Here is an 18437-nt window from a genome sequence, read left to right on the forward strand (position 1 = left end):
ATGATAGACAAAATTTAATCTTAATATTTATTCTTCTTACATGTTAATACAATTATTTATGTACTGAACATTTTTTGGATTTATTTGATACATTTAAAGTTCAGTCATCACTTCTACAATTTATTACTTTAAATTCATATTTATTTGTATATACAAAAATTATATAAAAATAGTAGTGACTTATGTATATTTATATATAGTAAATATTTTGAATAATGTATTTGCGTAATTAGTAAAAGATTTAGTTTAATAATGGGTATTTTTATAACTACTAATATTATTACGTATACATGGTAATCAGTCCATACAAAGGAAATATTACTTATTAGTGTTAGGTATTACCTTTGCATTAATGAATGTATGCTTCATATTTTATAAGCGTCGAGTAAAAATAACAAATAAAATATTAATAATTTGATCTTACACATGTATATATATCTAAAATATAGAATGATAAATTATATGTAAAATCCAAGCAAATAGTTTAGTCATACACATTCTAATAGCTATTTCCTAGGCTGAAATATAAAAGCAGAGTAATCAACAAATATGTTTGAATCAAATTCATAATTATAATTGATATAACAATCTCATTGCACATTAATTATATGCTACTCGAAGAAGAATCTTGAATCTCATTTGTTTGTTGTACTATTAATGGTTTCATAACATCTTCGACAGGGTTTCCGCCATCAGGAGCTTGTCTCGAAAGTACGGATGTTTCGGAAGAAGTAGAATAATTGTTTTCAGTCGCTTCTACATCAATTAATTTTATTAATGATTTTTCAGTTGTAATAGTTGTAGTTGAGTCTGTACTAGTATTTGCAAGTAGATCATTATAACTAGACTTATGAAGAACAGTTAAATCAATGCTATCATTCATGTTTTCTGACAATCCAGATGATGTTATTCTAAAGAGATCAGTATTTTCTGGGGATACATTAATCTGCATTAAACTTTGCACTTTGTTTAATCTACTGCTTAGTGAAGCATTAAAAGCTTTACTATAACGGTTATCTAACTGCTCAACAATTTCTTCTTCCGATGATGGATTTAGATAATGTAAATCTGGTACTAAATGTTGATATAAAAGTGGATTTAAAATGTTATTTAAATCCATATGACGAATATTTGAAGTTACAAGATAAGTTGTTAATTCGTCGCATCTTGATATATTACTACTTTCTTCCGCAATTAATTCTTCGCGTATTACTGTCGACATTTTATTAGTAGTTTGCGGTTGCGTAAGTACTTCGGGTGGTTCTTTACTACTATATTCAACATCTTCCTTAACAGAGATATCGTTTTCCATTTGACCTTCAGAATGTTTAATATCTTGTTCACTTACGTTATTTGTTTGAGTAGATTCTGTATGTACTTTTTGATCACATCTATTATTATCTTGAAAATTTATATTTTTATTATTTTGTTGTGTGTTTGTTGTTGAATTAGTAGTATTTTTTTTCGTTGGTATAACATTACTTGCATACGATTGCATGGGAAGTTGTAATGATAATTTGTCAAGCAAATAATTTATATCAGTTTTTGTTCCCCGTTCTGGACAATCGGACAAAATATTATCTGATGTTTTCAAACTTTGTACTAAATGATCGTTTTGATGTTGTACACAATGATTATTATTTGGTAAATTTTGTTTCCGACAGAAACATGATGGTTTGGAAAAATTAGGTTTCATTACCTCGTAATTAACTGTTCTATCATAGGTAGTATACGTCTCAGGTAAATGATTCTGAATTTCAATTTCACTTGACATATTCTGATTTTCAATATCTATAGTATTTGTATTATGCAATAAATTTTTTTCTGAACGAGGTATTTGACGTGTCATATCATTATTATTAATTGTTGGAATGGGTGCAATACGATTTGCAGTTTTAAAGTCGTTATTTTCATTATCACTAGTTGGTTCGTTTAAATCAAACTCGTTTTCAAAATCATCTTCGAAAGCTGTATTTGTAACATCACGTAATCGTGATTCTAAACGTCTCGTAATTTCATCCAATTCTGTTAGTTTTTGTCTACAAAAAAATATAAATGTTATGCTATTATTATAACATATCATACTAGGTGATGAAGTAAAGAGATAAACATACTTCAAAGACAAGGACAAAAATGACATAGACATATCTTCAAGACCCATTTGTGTTACACGATTATTTAACTGACTTTCACTATGGACTGATTTATCTTCTTCCTGTGCAGATACTGATGTACTATAATTGGTTTCGTTTTCCTCGATATTAGCATAATGCATTTCATAATTACATGGTAATAATTCACTTGATTGAGGTATAGTACATATTGGCAGTCGTGTTGTACTTAATGATATTGGTTTCCCAAGTAATACTAAATTATCCAACGGTGTTATAGACACCTGAAATATCGATAGTAAAATACACAAAAACAGGTATGTTGCATAAAAATTAAAACTAAATAGTACTTTGATTTGGCCGTTGCATTTTCCAGTGAAATCCATTATATGAAACCAACCAGATACCGTAGGAAAACCATTAATTAAAATCGAGAGATCAATGGCAGAAAATCCTATAACCATATCCTTTTCTAAATTTATTTGCATACTTATATCTGGGTCAAATATTCGCCAAACTTTTAAGATCAACCTCTTTTCATCCTAAAAAAAAAAGTCGTAATTGTGCAAAATATAGGTAACAAATAATTTAAATACATTAAAGTTGCATACATGTAAAAGCAACTCCGTTGATAGTTTTGTATCACATTTCCAGTTCCATTTAGGATTACAACTATGTGCGAAAACATTAGTAATCATGTATGAATTTGAATGCTTTAAAGGATCAGATGTATTAGCCTGAAATGATACATATGTACTTGGTTCAATGGTTTCATTAGCTTTTTCTACTTTTGGTAAATGTAAAGCGCATTCAATCTCTACAATAGCCCTAAATGTTGTTTGGTTACATAAAGAATCCGTTGATTCATTTTCTATATGAATTTCACTTGGTAAATTAAATGTTGTATTACTCTGAGCAGTGTTTAGTTGTTGGTCACTTTCTTCGTTATATTCGGCACCAACACCGACGCTTCTATATGTATTTGTAGGCAAATGAAAATTATGTCTGATACTATTATTATCACCATCGTCAGAATCATTATTAAAATACAATTCATTTATACATGTTTGTTCTTCCACATCTATTCGTTGTTTTTCTTCCAAATCTGTTTCAGTTTGAGCTGCTTGATCTATGATTGCTTTACTACCGTTAACAACTTGCGACGACTGATCAGTTGCATTATGTAATAATGAATACTCTGGATTTGAAATCTCTTCTTGTAACTTTTTATTGAACTTAAATTCTTTAACAGTAGAAATGTTTGTTTGACATTCTTGAGTTTTTAAATTTGGAGAGTATAATTTCTTTATAGTATTATCTGCATTATTTTCAAGAAAATTGCTCTGCAAAATTGTTTCTCCACTGGATTGCGGTTGCTTTGGGTCGTATAAAGACTGATGCTGCGAATATTGTGTGCAGTCAAAAGGGTTTCTTGAAACTACTGTTTGCTGATTAGTGGTGATATTTCGTAAACCTTTAGACGTTTCTAATAATGTAATTTGTTCAGCGGTACCTAGAGCTACTAATGCAAGTAACTGCCCATAAGACTGACCAGTAACAGGATCCATGATTGGTACCCACCCATCTACACCTATTACAGGATACTGGAACAGTAAATTATAAACAGTTTTATAAATAACCTAATTAAGAATTACGTTCATTTGAAATTATATACCTTAGACAACAATAAATGTGATAGCACACGTGAATCTCTATAAGCAATATAAAACTGATGAACAGGCAATTTTGCCAATCCTAATAAAGTATCTATGTTGTTATTTCTATAGTAAACTTCGATAATTACGTAATTGTCCTTAATACGTTCCAATAAATCAGTACCATAAATCAGAGGCACTAACTGCAATTTAAAAAAATACATAAATATGTATGTTAACATATAAATAATACAAATATAAAGAAACAACATGTTTACTTGACAAAAATGATAAAATGGAGTTGTTGTATTATAACAGACTTGACTTTTAATTTGATCTTCTCTCCAAAATGCTCTGCATATTAAATAAGTATTTAATTCCGGCAGATCTTTTCCTTCAGCAACATATATTAGACCTTGAAGCAAAACCTGTAAAATAATTACTTTTCAATGGAAATAATCAATCAAATTATATTTGTAATATGTATTATTCATTATACCTTATTTCCAATACTATTATCTTGATCTTTTACATCAATCCTATTATCATCTATATTTTCTGCCTTGTGATGTAGCACATTTTTTGTAGTAAATGAATCATCAATGTTAGTTGAACGGTCTATTTTTTTCGTCGAAGTTGACGATTTTTGACTACCTGTTTTAGTTTGATTTTCTGAAACCTTTTTACCCCCTTTATTATTATCTTTGGATAATACTTCTCGTGTTTGTAGAAAACCAATATGTTGTGCAAAATGACTAGAATCAACATCTAATTCTATGATTAAATTTAGTTCGCCTATTTTTATTCCTTTGTTAACAATAACTAAAGGCTGTGCAATAATCCAATTTTCATTTTTCATAATATCATTGATGTACACAGTGGCAGTTCCCAACTCAATTAATGATTTCTTACTAAGATGACGAACGAATAATTTAAATTTTATAATGTATTCTGTGGATGGTTTCAATATTAATATTCCGTATATACTATCGTGGTTGAAGTGAATTACTAGAAAGATAAACTTCGATTATTTCTGTATTTTTAGTAAATCATATTACAAATATATGTATATTCATGTAGTAGACTAACCTTGCTTTGTCTTTTTCTTGGAAGATATTTTTATAGGTCTATTATCATTAACCCACATTTTACCTATTTTTCTGATATAATCAAAAGTCATATCATATTGAACAAAATATGTTGCAGATAAAAAATTGCTATCATCATCTAAAAACAAAAAATATAATACTTTAAATATCTAAACATAAATATGTAGTATAAATTGTTAACTTTGGTAAATTTTCATACGTGACAATGAACAAGATTTAACCCGTCTATAACCAGCAGAGCTTAAAGTAAACGATTTCACAAAAATCCTGATGTAGACTATTTGCTTAATTGTTGCAATATCTGAAATGAAATATATCATTTATCAGTATAACATCTGCAAGCCATTACTTTTTACTTATAATAGGTTATAAACCTTTTGAACTGGTACATGGTTTTTTCCTTGATATTTCATCCACAGAAGTATTTATCTGTGTAGGAGACATATTACTTAATGTCCTTATTTTATTATCACATTTGCAAGTTTTTAAATTATTAGATGTATCATCTATTAAACGTGAGGTTGAAGACATTGATCTGAAACTATATAATGTTTTATTTTCATCAGAAGAAGTCATATCCTCGTCCAAAAAATATTCAGATAATCTTGCTTGGTTTTCAGTAGCATCATAAGATTGTAAGTTATTACTTATTAAATTATCATTAAAAGTAAAAACATCTTCATTGCATGTTTCTTTTAATAATGCTCCTCTGAGTCTTTGTGCTCTTGCAACAACTTGAGCTACAAGCTTATCTGTTACTTCATTGTTAAATCTATTCACTGGTTCTTGAAATTCTGTACTCCTTGATTTTAAAACAGACTTATAAATTTCATTCTCTTCAGATTTCAATTTTCTGCATGTGGTATATTTATCATTTGTTACATCTATTTGATGTTTTATATTACTAATAACTGGAAGTGTACTGGTAATACTTTGTTTGTTATCATATTTACATGTCTTTAATTGTGTATTTAAAGCTCTTGTTGCATATTCTAACTTCATAGAAACATGTAATTCTCCTATTTTATTTCCTGAATTATTTATAACTGGGACATATTTAAAATATGACTTATTTTTAAAAATGTCCAATAAATCTGTTATTTGAGATATTCCTACAACTGTGTTTGTTTCCTCATCAACAATAACTAATTGTATGGATTCACAATTTTTAATGTATTCTTCAAAAAGACTTATATTTGTACGAATAGCATAAATCTTGGTTGTTTCTTGTTGTGACCTTACAACATTCTTTGTAATGTCTATTGGCCTGAAAAAAAATAACGTAAAATATATATAACAAAGTAGTAGGTTCTAAATAAAAAAGTAATTAAACCAATGTGTATAAAAATATACAAGCAGAATTCATTAAATACATTATAATTGAAAATTATCAATATTTAGAAAAGTCTACAAATTATTCACCTAAATTGAACTTTATCCGTTTCTCCCCACCAAGATAGGAATACACTGATCTCTCCAAGATATTTTTTTATCCAAACAATTTCATCTATGACCAACTTTAAGTAACCCTGAATTTTGCCTTCGACTAATGGTGGTAGTGATTTATATATCATTTTCATATCCATTTATTTTTTATAATATGGTGCATTATTAAACTTACAATTATTTACACTTATCATCAACTAAGGTTAAGGTTAACAAAATGTAACACTACTATTCAAAGTTTTTGATTAGAAATTCGTACTGTGTATAAGTACACCATATATTACAAAATAAATTATATACACTAATACTCTTATTTCATTATTTATTTAAAGAATGATTGTAGAATAACTTTCCACTTTGTTTTTTTCTACATTCAACTACAAATGTGTATTCCCTAGGGAAAATACTGGTCAAGGGGAAAAAGTCACATCACTCGTAATATTTCCAGAGAAAGGGACACATTATGTCTAATTCATAGGAATCAACTAATAATAAAATTTTCTCAAATAAATACCTACTTTTATAAGTCAACTTATAATTTATTCATTTTATAATAGTAATCGAACAAAATAGTAATATGAAAGGTTGAAAGTATTTAGAAAGTTTTATTTCCTGTGAATTGGACATAACATTTGCTTATTTTTGCTATTCCTTTAGTTTTCGTCTCCGCGTACATTAACTGTTTATAAAGTATATATTTCATGTATGAAACATTCACAGTAATAAATATTACAATAATTAATAATTATGTCCTTACCATAATCTAAAATTAATAATATTTATCAACATTTAAACAGTATCATATATAAATAATAAGTAATTGTAACCTATAAATTTGTTTTATAGTTATAAATATGTTGACAATTAAAATGTTAAATAAATGTGTAAGAACTTATAGATTATTTGATATAAAAGTTCTTCCAAATTACTTAAATTATTGTTCTTATTCATCATACAATTCTAGTAATGAAAAATCAAAAAGTCTTTATCGTTATTTGTATACAAAAATTTTGTCCTGTGGACCTATAACTATTGCTGAATACATGAAAGAAGTTTTGACCCATCCAACTGCAGGTTATTATATGAATAAAGATGTTTTTGGGAAAAGAGGTGATTTTATTACATCTCCAGAAATTACACAATTATTTGGAGAAGTATGTGAATTTTGTTTAAATTCATGTATGTTAAATACTTGTTTAATGTGTAGTTATTATGTATGTTTTTATTATATACTTTTTTAGATGATAGCTGTTTGGATATTATATGAAAAGAAAAAGATTTCAAAAGATCCTTTTCAAATTGTTGAACTAGGTCCAGGAAGAGGTACTTTAATGAAAGATATATTGAGAGTATGTTTTTGTTATCTAATATATCAAAACTGCCATAAGATTTTATAAATATGAATTTATTATTTAGGTGTTTAAACAATTGAAAGTACTAAGTGATGTATCAGTACATTTAATAGAAATTAGTCCTACTCTTTCTTCAATTCAGGCAAAAACTTTATGTAAAACTACTAAAGAATATGATACTGTTACAAATAACTTTGATCAAAATGTTATTCCTTATTATAGGGAAGGTGTTACAGAAGATGGTATTAATGTATATTGGTACCGATCTGTAATGGATTTACCTAAAAAATTTAGTATATTTTTAGCACATGAATTTTTTGATGCATTGCCCATACATAAGTTCCAGGTATAAAGATTATATTTAACATTTAAGGAAAAAGTCAGCAGTACATACCATATACATATATAATACAATTTTTTATTTAGAAAACTAACAAAGGTTGGAGTGAAGTTTTGGTTGACATAATTGAAGGAAGTAATGAAGAAAAATTTCGTTATGTGTTGTCCAATACAGCAACCCCTGCTACTGTTTATTTAACAGTAAGAATCTCTCAATATTTCAGCTTATACAAGTTAAATTAACTAACTTAATATCTTCTAGGATGATGACAAAAGGGAACATATAGAAGTTAGTCCAGATACTCTAGTAATAATAAATTACATAGCAGAATACTTATGGGAGTATGGTGGATTTGCTTTAATTTGTGATTATGGTCACAATGGAGATAAGACTGATACTTTCCGTGCATTTTCACAACATAAAATATACGATCCATTAGTACACCCGGGAAGTGCAGATTTGACAGCGGATGTCGATTTCGCAGCTATTAAGAAAATTGCGACAAAAAATGATAGGTTAATATCATTTGGACCAGTGACTCAAGCCAGTTTTTTAAAAAATCTTGGAATAGATGTGCGATTAGATATGCTTTTAAAAAATTCTTCACAAGAAGAAAGAAAACGTTTGGAATCAGAGTATCAAATGATTACAAATGAAATGGGGACACGTTTTAAAGTTTTATCATTATTTCCATCAATTTTAAAGGAATATTTCCATAAATTACCAGTAGCAGGATTTTGTAATAAATACGAAACGTAAAATGTTGAAAATAAACATTCAAATTTAAACAAATAAACGTGTTAATAAAATGTGATTTCTTTTTCATAAAGGTTTTTACAAAATGTACATGTATTTCTATAACTAATACTACATGTACTTTAAAATTATTTGTTTAGATATCAATTATACTTAAGTATTATTAAGTATAATTGGGTATTGATTATAATTTTTTTATTTCAGACTTGTAGTTTTTCCACATTTCTGAAAATTTTAAAACTTTTTCACGTTGTTGATCAAAAGTTTCATTTCTTAATTTTCGCCATATATCATGATCTATATCTAACATTCCACCTATAATCTCCTGAAAAATATAAAATACAATGAACTTTGGTGAAACATTATTTTTATATTTCAATACTTTAAAAAAAAAGAAATGAAAGAAACATTACCTCTGCAAAATTTTTTGGGAACATATGTTCATCTTCAATAACATGAGCATATCCTTTATTTTTCTCAAATTCTACCATAAAATAAGATAGACCATTTGGGATAGCATGACGTACATCTTTATTTTCAAGACTAATAACTTTTTTATTTATTGACCATTCTGTTTCACACTCTAATAAAGCTTTCTTAAAATACATTGGTGCTAATTCACCAACTTCTTTGAGTAATGGAACACATTGCAATTGCATATGCGAGAACTTATGCCGGTTGTTGTAAATTTCGTAAAATATTGGATACTGATTTTGATCCGAAAACATTTTGTACAAAATTTGTTTGAGTACCTTAAAATAAAATAATCACATCAACATTAATATCAAATAAAGCATGAATGAAACGTAATATCGAATATATGATTACCTTTAGCTTTGCCCAAATATTCTCATCTAATTGTAACTGACATGCAATGTGTTGAATAGGTGTTATTATACAGTGTCCAGCAGTCAAAGAAGTATATGGAGGTAGACTTAAACAAATTTCAGAATCCATTGTAATAATCATATGTTTCAACATATATTTTGAATCAATACACCAACGACAATTATCCAAACTTTTTGATAAATGTTTATATTCTTTAATTGCAACTAAACGATCTTTGTTATTCTGTTTTGCATCTGATTTAACATGAGTAATTTGTTCCTCAAATATTTCATCCATGTCCATATTCTGCAATTCGTATATATAGTTACATGTATAAATATGTACACATACCTTATATAGAACAAATTTTATTACATACTTTGGAAGCAGCTTTCATAAGTATTGCATCATCTTCATTTGTACATCTTCCTTTTTCTTGCTGGAACTAAAAAAAGAATTTATTGTTTGGAGAAAAATGTGAGCATACTGTTTCAATGAGTACTTACCAGTTGTTGTAATGAATACTTGTCATCATCAAAGTAATGTCGCACTCTTTTTCCAGAAGCATAAGTTTCTGCACTCTTTCTTTTAACATTTTTAGAGGATCCTGGAGCCTCATGTCTAGGGTCTAATGGTCTTGTAACACCTGTTATATTGAAATGATCTTCAATAAATTGTATACATCCACTATAATCAATTGTTTAGATTTATACATACCTTTAGCATCAGTTTGAGTAAGAATTACATTTTGGATTTTTTCTTTATTATGTGATTGGATACTGTTTGCTAATTTTCTAGCTTCATTCAACTGGTTTTTTAATTCTAATGCAAGTTCCTATAAAGCAATGTATTATACTCTAATTTAGTTAATATGATTTTAATATCAAAAGTTTGGCAATGAACATACCATATTACCCATTATTTCTGCTTTAACAATTTTTGCTCCCAATTTGTTCATTTCTGCTTCTGTTAATGGTTCGATTTCTTTGGTTTCTTCATCAACTGTGTTAATGTCATTTTTAGGACTAATATTTTTCATTTCAGATGTACTTGAAACCAACTGATTTTCTTCTTTTTTACTTGATATTTTATCCTTTTGCCAATTTTTTTTATTGGAATAGTTTTTTTTGTACATTAAAGAATTTTGAAAACAATCATCAGACATTGGTTTTTTATACTCCTGCTGCTGTTTTTTATAATGAAGATTGTCATGTTTGCTATATTGTTGATTTTTGTTCAAACTTCTAGATTTAATTGTGGAATGTTCACCTGTTTCCCTTTTTGATAAGTGACCTTTATGTCCATATTTATTTTTATTTGATATCTCTTCTGCTTTAGATATCATAGATTGTATAGTTTCTAAGGACTAGACAATTTTATATAAACATTAATATTAAAACAATGGAATAAAGCATAATTATTATATATTTACCCCCCATCTTTCAGCTGCAATGTCTTCTAAACTTCTGTTCTCATTTATAGCTTGTTCTTTTGCTCGTTGAAAACTCTTTCTTAACCAATTTACATCTATTATGGGTTCCTCTTTTACTAAATTTTCCTTAGGTAAACCATTACCATTATTTTTCCAATATGGATTTAGTTCTTTATCAGTTTGACCTAATTTATCTAAATCTGGTTTATCATCAGTTTTTCCAATACTAGTAGATGCAGCTGGTTTTTCATTAAATACACATGGAAATATAGTTTTTATATTCATCCAATCTTCCCTTTTAAGAGGTGCTTCTTCGTTTGATTTGTCAGTTACATTTTGTTTTGGTAATTTAGTTTGACTTACTGGCTTTTCTACCCATTGTTGCTCATTATCACTACTACTCTATAATTATATTAATTTTATAATTACGCATAAGCAAATTAGGAATAACATTTTATAAGAATAACGTACAAAATGTATAATAAAGTTTAATGCTTACATTAGTTGAATCAGATTCATCATGATTTTGTGATTTATGTTTTCTCTTATCTTTCTTTTTCGATTTTTTTCTTTCATGTTTAGATTTATCTTTATGCTTTTTATGCTTCATTTTCAGTTTGTATATAAACTTTAATTATATACTATATTATAAATATGAGTATACACATCAACGTATTGCGAACGTATTTGAATGCATGTAGATATATGAGTATATATGTATATATGATTTATTTTTGTGTAATTAATGTGAACATGCTGTCATGTTAAAATAGAATAAATATCAAGCGGAAATCAGTTTACATTTAGTTTACATAAATATGTTTATATAAAAGATTAGACATAACCATTACACCATTTGACAAACATGAAATATAACTTTAGAAGATATTTGAATTGATCCAATGATATGCAATAATTTTATTTATAATTGTACTACTTATGTTCAAGTTACAGTTAAAAAAATCACATACATTGCCTTTATAACGTACAATGGTACTATACTATACATTATTTTACCAACCAATAGTAACTACGTAGTTACCGCGTAGATTTTGCCGCGCAAACATTGTGATCACTACTCGTTAGATAATTAGCCGAATATTTTTGGTGATTTTAACTTGTAAGTCAAATATTATTTATTGTTACTTCAATGGTTCTTTTTTTTTGAGTCGTTTACATGTTAATTACAAAATATTTTATATTTACAAGTATTTTGAAAAATGCTTTTTATACTGTGCACTATATACTTATAGTTAAACACTTTGTTATATATTTAACATTGTTAATGTTGATAACTTGTAAAGATATTTAACACTGTGCAAAAGAAACAAAAGTACTTCAATAGAAGAGACTTGTTGAATTAAGTTGTGTATAATTGTTTTGAATGTGATAGAAATTACATATGAAATTAATATAAGAAGCAATCTTATTGTTATTGAAATATTTATATTCAAACAAGTTTGTATATGTTTTGTTGAAATTATAGAAAAGTTTATAAAGAATGGTTGAATCTGATCAAAGCGACAAAGAAATAGAGAATGAAATGCCTTCCTTGGAAGTTTCTGGTAATACCATTAACGATAATGAAACTGGACAAAAAAGATTACGGGAAGACACTTCAGATGATGAAAGTTTACCTTTACCTTCAAAGAAAATATGTACCTCTGTAGATGAAGCTATGCCTGAAAAACATGAAGACAAACATATCTCGGAAGCAAATGGTATTATTGAAAATGTAAAAGAAAATGCAGATAGTATAAATACTGAGAATGAAGGTAAGAAAAATAAATTCATGTCAGAAGAAAATACAAGTGAAAGCATGGAAGAAACAAATAATACAAAATCTGAAACTGAGAGTAAGGAAATAACTACTAACAATGACAGTGCAATCAAACAAGAAAGCGATTCTCAGATTAAATCTGATACAGACACAAAACAAGAGGTAATAAATTATATACATTTTAAATGTATAAATATAAATATATATCATATAATATTATATTATAATTATTTTTTTATTTGTTTTCGTCTAAAAGGATATTATATCTACAACGTCTGAGACCAACATTGATACAAAAAATTCTCTAACAAAAGAAGAAGAGGAGGAAGATGGCATCAAGAAGCAAAAGAAACATAGTAAATCATCAGTTGGAGATGCTGAAGTAGTGGAAGGTTTAGAACTTTCAGTAGAGTGTGCCAGTGACAAAGATTCTTCGAGTTCTTCTGAAAGTGAAAATGAAAAGGATAAAAAACCTGCAGCAAAAACTATAATTGTTAAAGCTAAACCTAATGATTCAGAACTTGATGCCAGTTCATCTGATACGGAAAAACCAAGTCCAGAAAGTGCATCTCAAAATAAATCTAAAAAAAGTACAAAGAAAGGAAAAAAACGAAGTCGAACATCTTTCAGTAAAGCAAAAAGTACAGATTCTGAAGACAATGAAAATTCGGATGAAGATTATAGCCCAAAATCAAAGAAAAAGTCAGTGGCAAATAAAAAAATTGCAAAATCACCATCAGAATCAAAAAGAGGACGTGGAAGAGCAAAAAAGACAACTAAAAAAGCAGCTGAAACAGATGAAGAAGATGAAAATCTTAGTGTAACAGAAGATACAAAAGCAGAGGAAAACATATCTGATGTAGAATTAACAGAAAGTGAAAATGAAAGTCTTGGTGATGATGTTTCGAAAGATGATAAAGGGAAAAAAAGAAGTAATGTAAGTTTATTTGTAGTTTAATACTTTATGCGAACTTATATTTCTTTTGGTACCATTTTAGAAACCTGAAGATGACAGAAGAATACAAGTTTTGAAAAAGTACATTAGAACTGCTGGAATACATGTAAAATGTTATAATGATCTCTGGGCTGGATGCAAATCAAATGCTGCAAGAGTAAGGTGTCTCAAACAGTTATTAGCTGAACATGGAGTCAATGGTAGACCAACTTTAGAAAAGTGTAAAAAAGTTAAAGAAAAAAAGGAAAGACTGAAAGACATTGCTGAGTTAAATACAAGCAATATTATATCAGAAGGTTTGTAAGGTTAGTATATTATATCAAAAACTGTAATTATATCAAAATAATCAATTATAGGACGTATTACACGTGCTCAAAGGAATAAGGATTCAAATAAAGGCTCACCAAAAGCGCTGGAAACACCTACAAAACAACGTGAAACACGTAATACGTATAAAAGGGTTTTGAATGTTATTGACAGCGATTCTGAATGAAACACAATGAACTTTTGAATAAGTATTTGAAAATTGTAAAATGCAACTACATTGATTCTTTACTTATCTGCATATGGTAAGTATATATTTTATCTTTTAATGTTGAAGTTTATATTTCACTTATTTTTACTTTGCGTATATGTTAAGGAAACTAATAATCATTAGATTTAAATACAAAGATATGATATTGCAGTAGAACATTTGTTTTAAAATGAATTATAGTCATAATATTTTGAAATACACACAGTAACAAAAACGTTTACTTACAAATTATTGTAGAAATTATTTATTACGATATCTAATAAATTTATTTCTTAATAGAAAATTTACCTGTAGATTTAGTAATATGTAAAGAAATATTTCTATATTCAGAATTATTTTATACATTTTGGATCTGTTTATTTATAAGTTTGAAGAATGTAATATTGAAAATATTTGGATTGTATCCTGTAATTAAAATGTATTATTTTAAATATGATATTAGTTTTTTGGACAAATAACCAAAACACATTTAGTTACAAAATTACTTTGTATTTGTTTAAAATTTCGTTCAGCTTTCTTTATAAAAGTGGTAAAGATACTTTTATAAAAATATATTTTTGTATACATAATTATATAAAATTGTTTTTGAATGATACATGTTTTATACTAACAATATGTACAAAAGATTGAAGTTATATAATTATTCCATTTTATAAAAGGAAATTTATCATAAAGAATGGAATAATATAAGTATTTTTTAGTCCAATATATTATGTTTGTGAATATAAAAATTGTGCAATGCATTCTTTGCTGCAAAATATTTTTTTCTCTTTAACTGCAATTCTACCATTTAGTAAATTTTTATTACAAGTATAACAACAGAAACAAGCTTCTGTTGCATGAAAATTTAAATCTTTTATGGCAACACCTTGTTGATCGGCAGCAATTACTTTTTCACACATATTACATGTTTTTGCGTATGTTTTTTGATAACATGAAAGGCACAGTGGACGGTCATTTTCTGTAATATATTGTTTTCCAGCTAAAGGAACATCACAATCCCAGCAGCAAAAATGTTTCACGTGGTAATTATGGCCTTCTGCTACGGTATATTCTCGTACAAAAATAAGCTAGAATATATAGAAATAAAACATTGTGTTATATAATGTAATTCTTTTTTAAAACTTTGTTAATGTAAAACAAGAAAAATTCCATTTTTTTAACGAACTTTATTAAATATGTTATATTTACCTCATCACAAGCAAAACATCTAGGAATTCCTAAGAGTGCTGCTAAATCTCTGCCACAATATAATTTGTTTTTATAATAAAAGTAAACTAAATCTACTAATAATTCATTACATGTGCTGCAAACAAAACATCCAGGATGCCATACTACATTTTTAGCTTTCTCTGTAGTTACAGCAACATCGCCAATATGTATTTCTTCTTCACATTTATGGCACTTTTGTGGTTTAATAACATCTAATGCCAATTCTTCCACAGCATTTTTTAGGGGCTCCATATTTAGTAAATCTTGCATCGATTGTTTCTTATTACCAACAGTATCATGAGGAAATATTTGATTTTGCAACTTTTCAGAATGTATAACAGTGGAAGGTGTTGTCAAATTATTTAATTTTGCTTGATAATTATTAGTACCAGGAGATGACAAATACGTTTGTACTGATGAAGTTGATAAAGAAGGTAGATTTTCATTGATTTTTGCAGAATGAATTACTGAAGTATTTTCTTTTAATTTTTGTTTTTCATATGGATTAATGGCTTTATTAAAATCTAGATTTGACTGTATCACCTTTGAATCAGGGTTTTCCATTTTTTCTACTCTTTGAATATCCCCATCATGTGATACAGGTAAAACCTCAGATGGATTTTTTATCGAGTTAATAAGTGTTTTATTAGTCCCTTCATTAGTGTTTATAGGTGTATTTATATTTTGTGATACAAAGTTACTATTTTTGCACGATGAATTACTGAAATCTAAGTCCTTACTAAAATTGGGGGTATTGTATGGTACCTGCCCTTGATTTTCTTGAGTGCTGTATTTATTTATAAGTTTTTCTCGGATGAACATCAGACCTTTTTTGTCTAAAGTACTTCCAATTATGTCATTAGCATGAACAGCACTAGGTGGAAGAAATGCATCGGCTAATATATCTTTTACAGTATTATCAATGGTTGATTGTGAATGCAGTAAAAATGTAGATGGATTTTTGAATGTATCTTTGCGTGCTTCTTTGTAACATTCGGATTCGAAATTTGGAGGTGAAGTAACTTCAGAATTCATGCCTGCATTAGTTGCGGAATTTGGAGGTTTCAGATTGTCACTTATTAAGTTTTGTTTATTTATGTTTTGAACATTACTATCACTCTTTGAGGGATTAATTAAACAACTACCTGTATTATAAAATTCACTTTTAAGCGGTTCTGATTTTGCAATTTCGCCGCTATTATTAACTATATCATATTTTTCAAAAGATGGTGTAGTGTTGATATTACTGCAACTACTTAATGTTTTTAAAGGGGCCGAGATATCTTGTATATTTTCATGTAAATTTCTTTTATATGTGTTTTTTGGAGTAAAACTACTTGGTGTACGTAACTGAACAATATTTGATTGTATATTAGGTTTATTTTGTGGACTGAAACGTTGCATATCAGTTGCATTAGCAGGTGTTACTAACGACCGATCAAATGGACGAGCACTTAATATCTATGGCATAAAAAATATTATATCAGTATATAAAAAAAATGGTACATTTTTTATTATAATTACCTTTGTTACTGTTCCTTGTCCAACATATTTTTTTATATTCTCCAAGTATTTTTCAAATTGTTTCTTTTCTTCTTCACTTAATTTGTCACAAACTTTATAATCTATATCATGAAGAGGTAATTGTTTTTGCAGTAATTGTCTCCGTAATGCTGCACCAGCTGATCCTTTGATAGGTAACTTTTCTGTAGGCAAAGCTTTCATATAGTCAATGACAAGTTCTTTTGTTGTATCTGGTGGTATCCATTCAAATGCTTCTTCTGTGGTTTCTTTTTCATTGTTTATATGCAGTACTGAAAAGACAAAAATATATATAATGACATACTGTAGAAAAATAGTGTCTATATTTTAGTTTAGTTTCAATAATATTTACAAATAGGTCTTTTCTTGTACTTCCTTGAAGATCCAAATAATAAATCAAATTGTGGAAAATCATCATCATCAACGTCATGATCATCCTTACTACATTTACAGTTTTTACAAATTTTCCTCCAGAAATGTAGATCTAAGCCTGGACATTTTGCTTTACAAGTCACACAAGGTGCACCTGCTCCAGCTTCATGTGCCAGACGAGGCTGAATAAAATAAATACAATAAATCTAAGATTATTTACAAGAATTGATTTTATAGATAAAAATTGCTTCAATTAAATAGTTTTAAGTTATCCCTACTTATAGATAAAAAAGAAGGTTATATTAAAACGTTAGTTTATGTAATTTTAATTAGTTATATTCGAGTTTAATAAACCGTAAGTATAAAATAAATGCAAACAACATGGTAATAATAATAAAAAACACACCTTTCTTTTTCGATTTTCTAATTCTAATAACCATTTTGGGCGGTCGTTTATTTCTACATCAGTCATATTTTATTAATCTCTTTTAGCTTTTGAGTTATACTTTGATGCAAAACTGTAAGAATATAGCAAAGTATAAATTCTTTTAATTTCTTGACACTTGCCAATCGCGTGACTCACTGCTATGTCTCATCAGAACACTGATACTTACATTTCCCCCTTCTACACTGTAATGTAGTAAATGGGGGTTCACTCATATACTGAGATCTCTTCAAAAAGATTTCATGTATACACATACTATATAGTATCGATGCTGTACAAATTATATTTCCCTATGAAGGAACGTATTTTAATGAAATGTTTTTAACATGCATAAGACTTTTTATTTTAACAAATAATTTCGTACAAATATTTTTATAAATTGTTCAAATGTACTAAAATTTCTAATTTAAAAAAAGTATAGCCACATGTTCATGCTTTTCTGAATAAGTGCTGCTCTTTATACATACTGAATGTATGTGAAAATGGCTTACATAGACATCACAAAAATATTTTTGCATATTTGTTTATCTATATAACAAAGAAAATATTGTCAAATAAAAAAAATAA

General features: G+C 27.6%; 5 protein-coding genes across 9 annotated transcripts; 2 read left to right on the plus strand and 3 right to left on the minus strand.

Annotated features, from left to right (window-relative positions):
- Nucleotides 1-13: 13 nt before the first annotated feature.
- LOC100875962 (uncharacterized) lies at nucleotides 14-6806 on the minus strand. Of its 2 annotated transcripts, none has more exons than XM_012281252.2 (11): nucleotides 6298-6806; nucleotides 5250-6142; nucleotides 5075-5176; nucleotides 4856-4993; nucleotides 4266-4774; nucleotides 4045-4194; nucleotides 3787-3969; nucleotides 2723-3715; nucleotides 2462-2653; nucleotides 2115-2395; nucleotides 14-2039 (listed from the first exon to the last, which is right to left on the minus strand). In XM_012281252.2, the coding sequence occupies exons 1-11, from the start codon at nucleotides 6459-6461 to the stop codon at nucleotides 605-607; spliced, it is 5040 nt and encodes a 1679-aa protein (XP_012136642.2). In that variant the 5' UTR covers nucleotides 6462-6806; the 3' UTR covers nucleotides 14-604. The 2 variants fall into 2 exon arrangements, with proteins under 2 accessions (XP_012136642.2, XP_012136644.2); XM_012281254.2 differs by lacking the exon at nucleotides 6298-6806 and having other exon boundaries at nucleotides 5250-5416; nucleotides 5523-5655.
- A 170-nt stretch (nucleotides 6807-6976) lies between these two features.
- LOC100875851 (protein arginine methyltransferase NDUFAF7 homolog, mitochondrial) lies at nucleotides 6977-8809 on the plus strand. 2 transcript variants are annotated; one of them, XM_012281237.2, is made up of 6 exons: nucleotides 6983-7205; nucleotides 7286-7475; nucleotides 7563-7670; nucleotides 7738-8019; nucleotides 8100-8213; nucleotides 8275-8809. In XM_012281237.2, exons 2-6 carry the CDS (start codon nucleotides 7365-7367, stop codon nucleotides 8770-8772), a joined length of 1113 nt encoding a protein of 370 aa, XP_012136627.2. In that variant the 5' UTR covers nucleotides 6983-7205; nucleotides 7286-7364; the 3' UTR covers nucleotides 8773-8809. The 2 variants fall into 2 exon arrangements, with proteins under 2 accessions (XP_076394555.1, XP_012136627.2); XM_076538440.1 differs by having other exon boundaries at nucleotides 6977-7475.
- Nucleotides 8810-8811: 2 nt separating this feature from the next.
- Nucleotides 8812-11860, minus strand: LOC100883208 (CWF19-like protein 2). Its single transcript, XM_003701432.3, has 9 exons — nucleotides 11529-11860; nucleotides 11030-11431; nucleotides 10505-10963; nucleotides 10315-10432; nucleotides 10104-10243; nucleotides 9977-10042; nucleotides 9598-9903; nucleotides 9183-9521; nucleotides 8812-9094 (listed from the first exon to the last, which is right to left on the minus strand). The coding sequence occupies exons 1-9, from the start codon at nucleotides 11637-11639 to the stop codon at nucleotides 8954-8956; spliced, it is 2082 nt and encodes a 693-aa protein (XP_003701480.2). The 5' UTR covers nucleotides 11640-11860; the 3' UTR covers nucleotides 8812-8953.
- Nucleotides 11861-12005: 145 nt separating this feature from the next.
- On the plus strand, nucleotides 12006-15466 carry LOC100883097 (uncharacterized). Of its 2 annotated transcripts, XR_013040178.1 has the most exons (6): nucleotides 12006-12149; nucleotides 12516-12971; nucleotides 13066-13746; nucleotides 13808-14060; nucleotides 14121-14333; nucleotides 15282-15466. XR_013040178.1 is itself a non-coding variant. In XM_076538438.1 (5 exons), the coding sequence occupies exons 2-5, from the start codon at nucleotides 12531-12533 to the stop codon at nucleotides 14255-14257; spliced, it is 1512 nt and encodes a 503-aa protein (XP_076394553.1). In that variant the 5' UTR covers nucleotides 12006-12149; nucleotides 12516-12530; the 3' UTR covers nucleotides 14258-15466. The 2 variants fall into 2 exon arrangements, 1 of the variants encoding a protein (XP_076394553.1); XM_076538438.1 differs by having other exon boundaries at nucleotides 14121-15466.
- Nucleotides 14768-18166, minus strand: Tes (testin LIM domain protein). Of its 2 annotated transcripts, XM_076538437.1 has the most exons (6): nucleotides 18030-18166; nucleotides 17832-17943; nucleotides 17406-17607; nucleotides 17036-17325; nucleotides 15491-16972; nucleotides 14768-15369 (listed from the first exon to the last, which is right to left on the minus strand). In XM_076538437.1, exons 2-6 carry the CDS (start codon nucleotides 17895-17897, stop codon nucleotides 15010-15012), a joined length of 2400 nt encoding a protein of 799 aa, XP_076394552.1. In that variant the 5' UTR covers nucleotides 17898-17943; nucleotides 18030-18166; the 3' UTR covers nucleotides 14768-15009. The 2 variants fall into 2 exon arrangements, with proteins under 2 accessions (XP_076394552.1, XP_003701577.3); XM_003701529.3 differs by lacking the exon at nucleotides 18030-18166 and having other exon boundaries at nucleotides 17832-18021.
- Between the last annotated feature and the right edge of the window lie 271 nt (nucleotides 18167-18437).

Source organism: Megachile rotundata, chromosome 12 (genome assembly GCF_050947335.1).
Source record: "Megachile rotundata isolate GNS110a chromosome 12, iyMegRotu1, whole genome shotgun sequence".
NCBI classification, from domain to species: Eukaryota; Metazoa; Arthropoda; class Insecta; order Hymenoptera; family Megachilidae; genus Megachile; species Megachile rotundata.

Bases quoted from the DNA above. Each gene is read 5' to 3' on its own strand.
- LOC100883097 (XM_076538438.1), top strand. From the start codon at position 12,531: ATGGTTGAATCTGATCAAAGCGACAAAGAAATAGAGAATGAAATGCCT. The intron at 13,747-13,807 runs GTAAGTTTATTT...GTACCATTTTAG, and splicing joins AAGGGAAAAAAAGAAGTAAT to AAACCTGAAGATGACAGAAG. The intron at 14,061-14,120 runs GTTTGTAAGGTT...AATCAATTATAG, and splicing joins AAGCAATATTATATCAGAAG to GACGTATTACACGTGCTCAA.
- LOC100875962 (XM_012281252.2), bottom strand. From the start codon at position 6,461: ATGGATATGAAAATGATATATAAATCACTACCACCATTAGTCGAAGGC. The intron at 4,195-4,265 runs GTATAATGAATA...ATTATTTTACAG, and splicing joins ATAATAGTATTGGAAATAAG to GTTTTGCTTCAAGGTCTAAT. The intron at 2,040-2,114 runs GTATGTTTATCT...ATTTTTTTGTAG, and splicing joins TTTTTGTCCTTGTCTTTGAA to ACAAAAACTAACAGAATTGG.
- LOC100875851 (XM_076538440.1), top strand. From the start codon at position 7,176: ATGTTGACAATTAAAATGTTAAATAAATGTGTAAGAACTTATAGATTA. The intron at 7,476-7,562 runs GTATGTGAATTT...ATACTTTTTTAG, and splicing joins TTACACAATTATTTGGAGAA to ATGATAGCTGTTTGGATATT. The intron at 8,214-8,274 runs GTAAGAATCTCT...AATATCTTCTAG, and splicing joins CTGCTACTGTTTATTTAACA to GATGATGACAAAAGGGAACA.
- Tes (XM_076538437.1), bottom strand. From the start codon at position 17,897: ATGACTGATGTAGAAATAAACGACCGCCCAAAATGGTTATTAGAATTA. The intron at 17,326-17,405 runs GTAAATATTATT...TTGTCTTTTCAG, and splicing joins GTACAAGAAAAGACCTATTT to TACTGCATATAAACAATGAA. The intron at 16,973-17,035 runs GTAATTATAATA...TTTATGCCATAG, and splicing joins GACAAGGAACAGTAACAAAG to ATATTAAGTGCTCGTCCATT.
- LOC100883208 (XM_003701432.3), bottom strand. From the start codon at position 11,639: ATGAAGCATAAAAAGCATAAAGATAAATCTAAACATGAAAGAAAAAAA. The intron at 10,433-10,504 runs GTATGTTCATTG...ATTGCTTTATAG, and splicing joins CAGAAATAATGGGTAATATG to GAACTTGCATTAGAATTAAA. The intron at 10,043-10,103 runs GTAAGTACTCAT...TTCTTTTTTTAG, and splicing joins AGTATTCATTACAACAACTG to TTCCAGCAAGAAAAAGGAAG.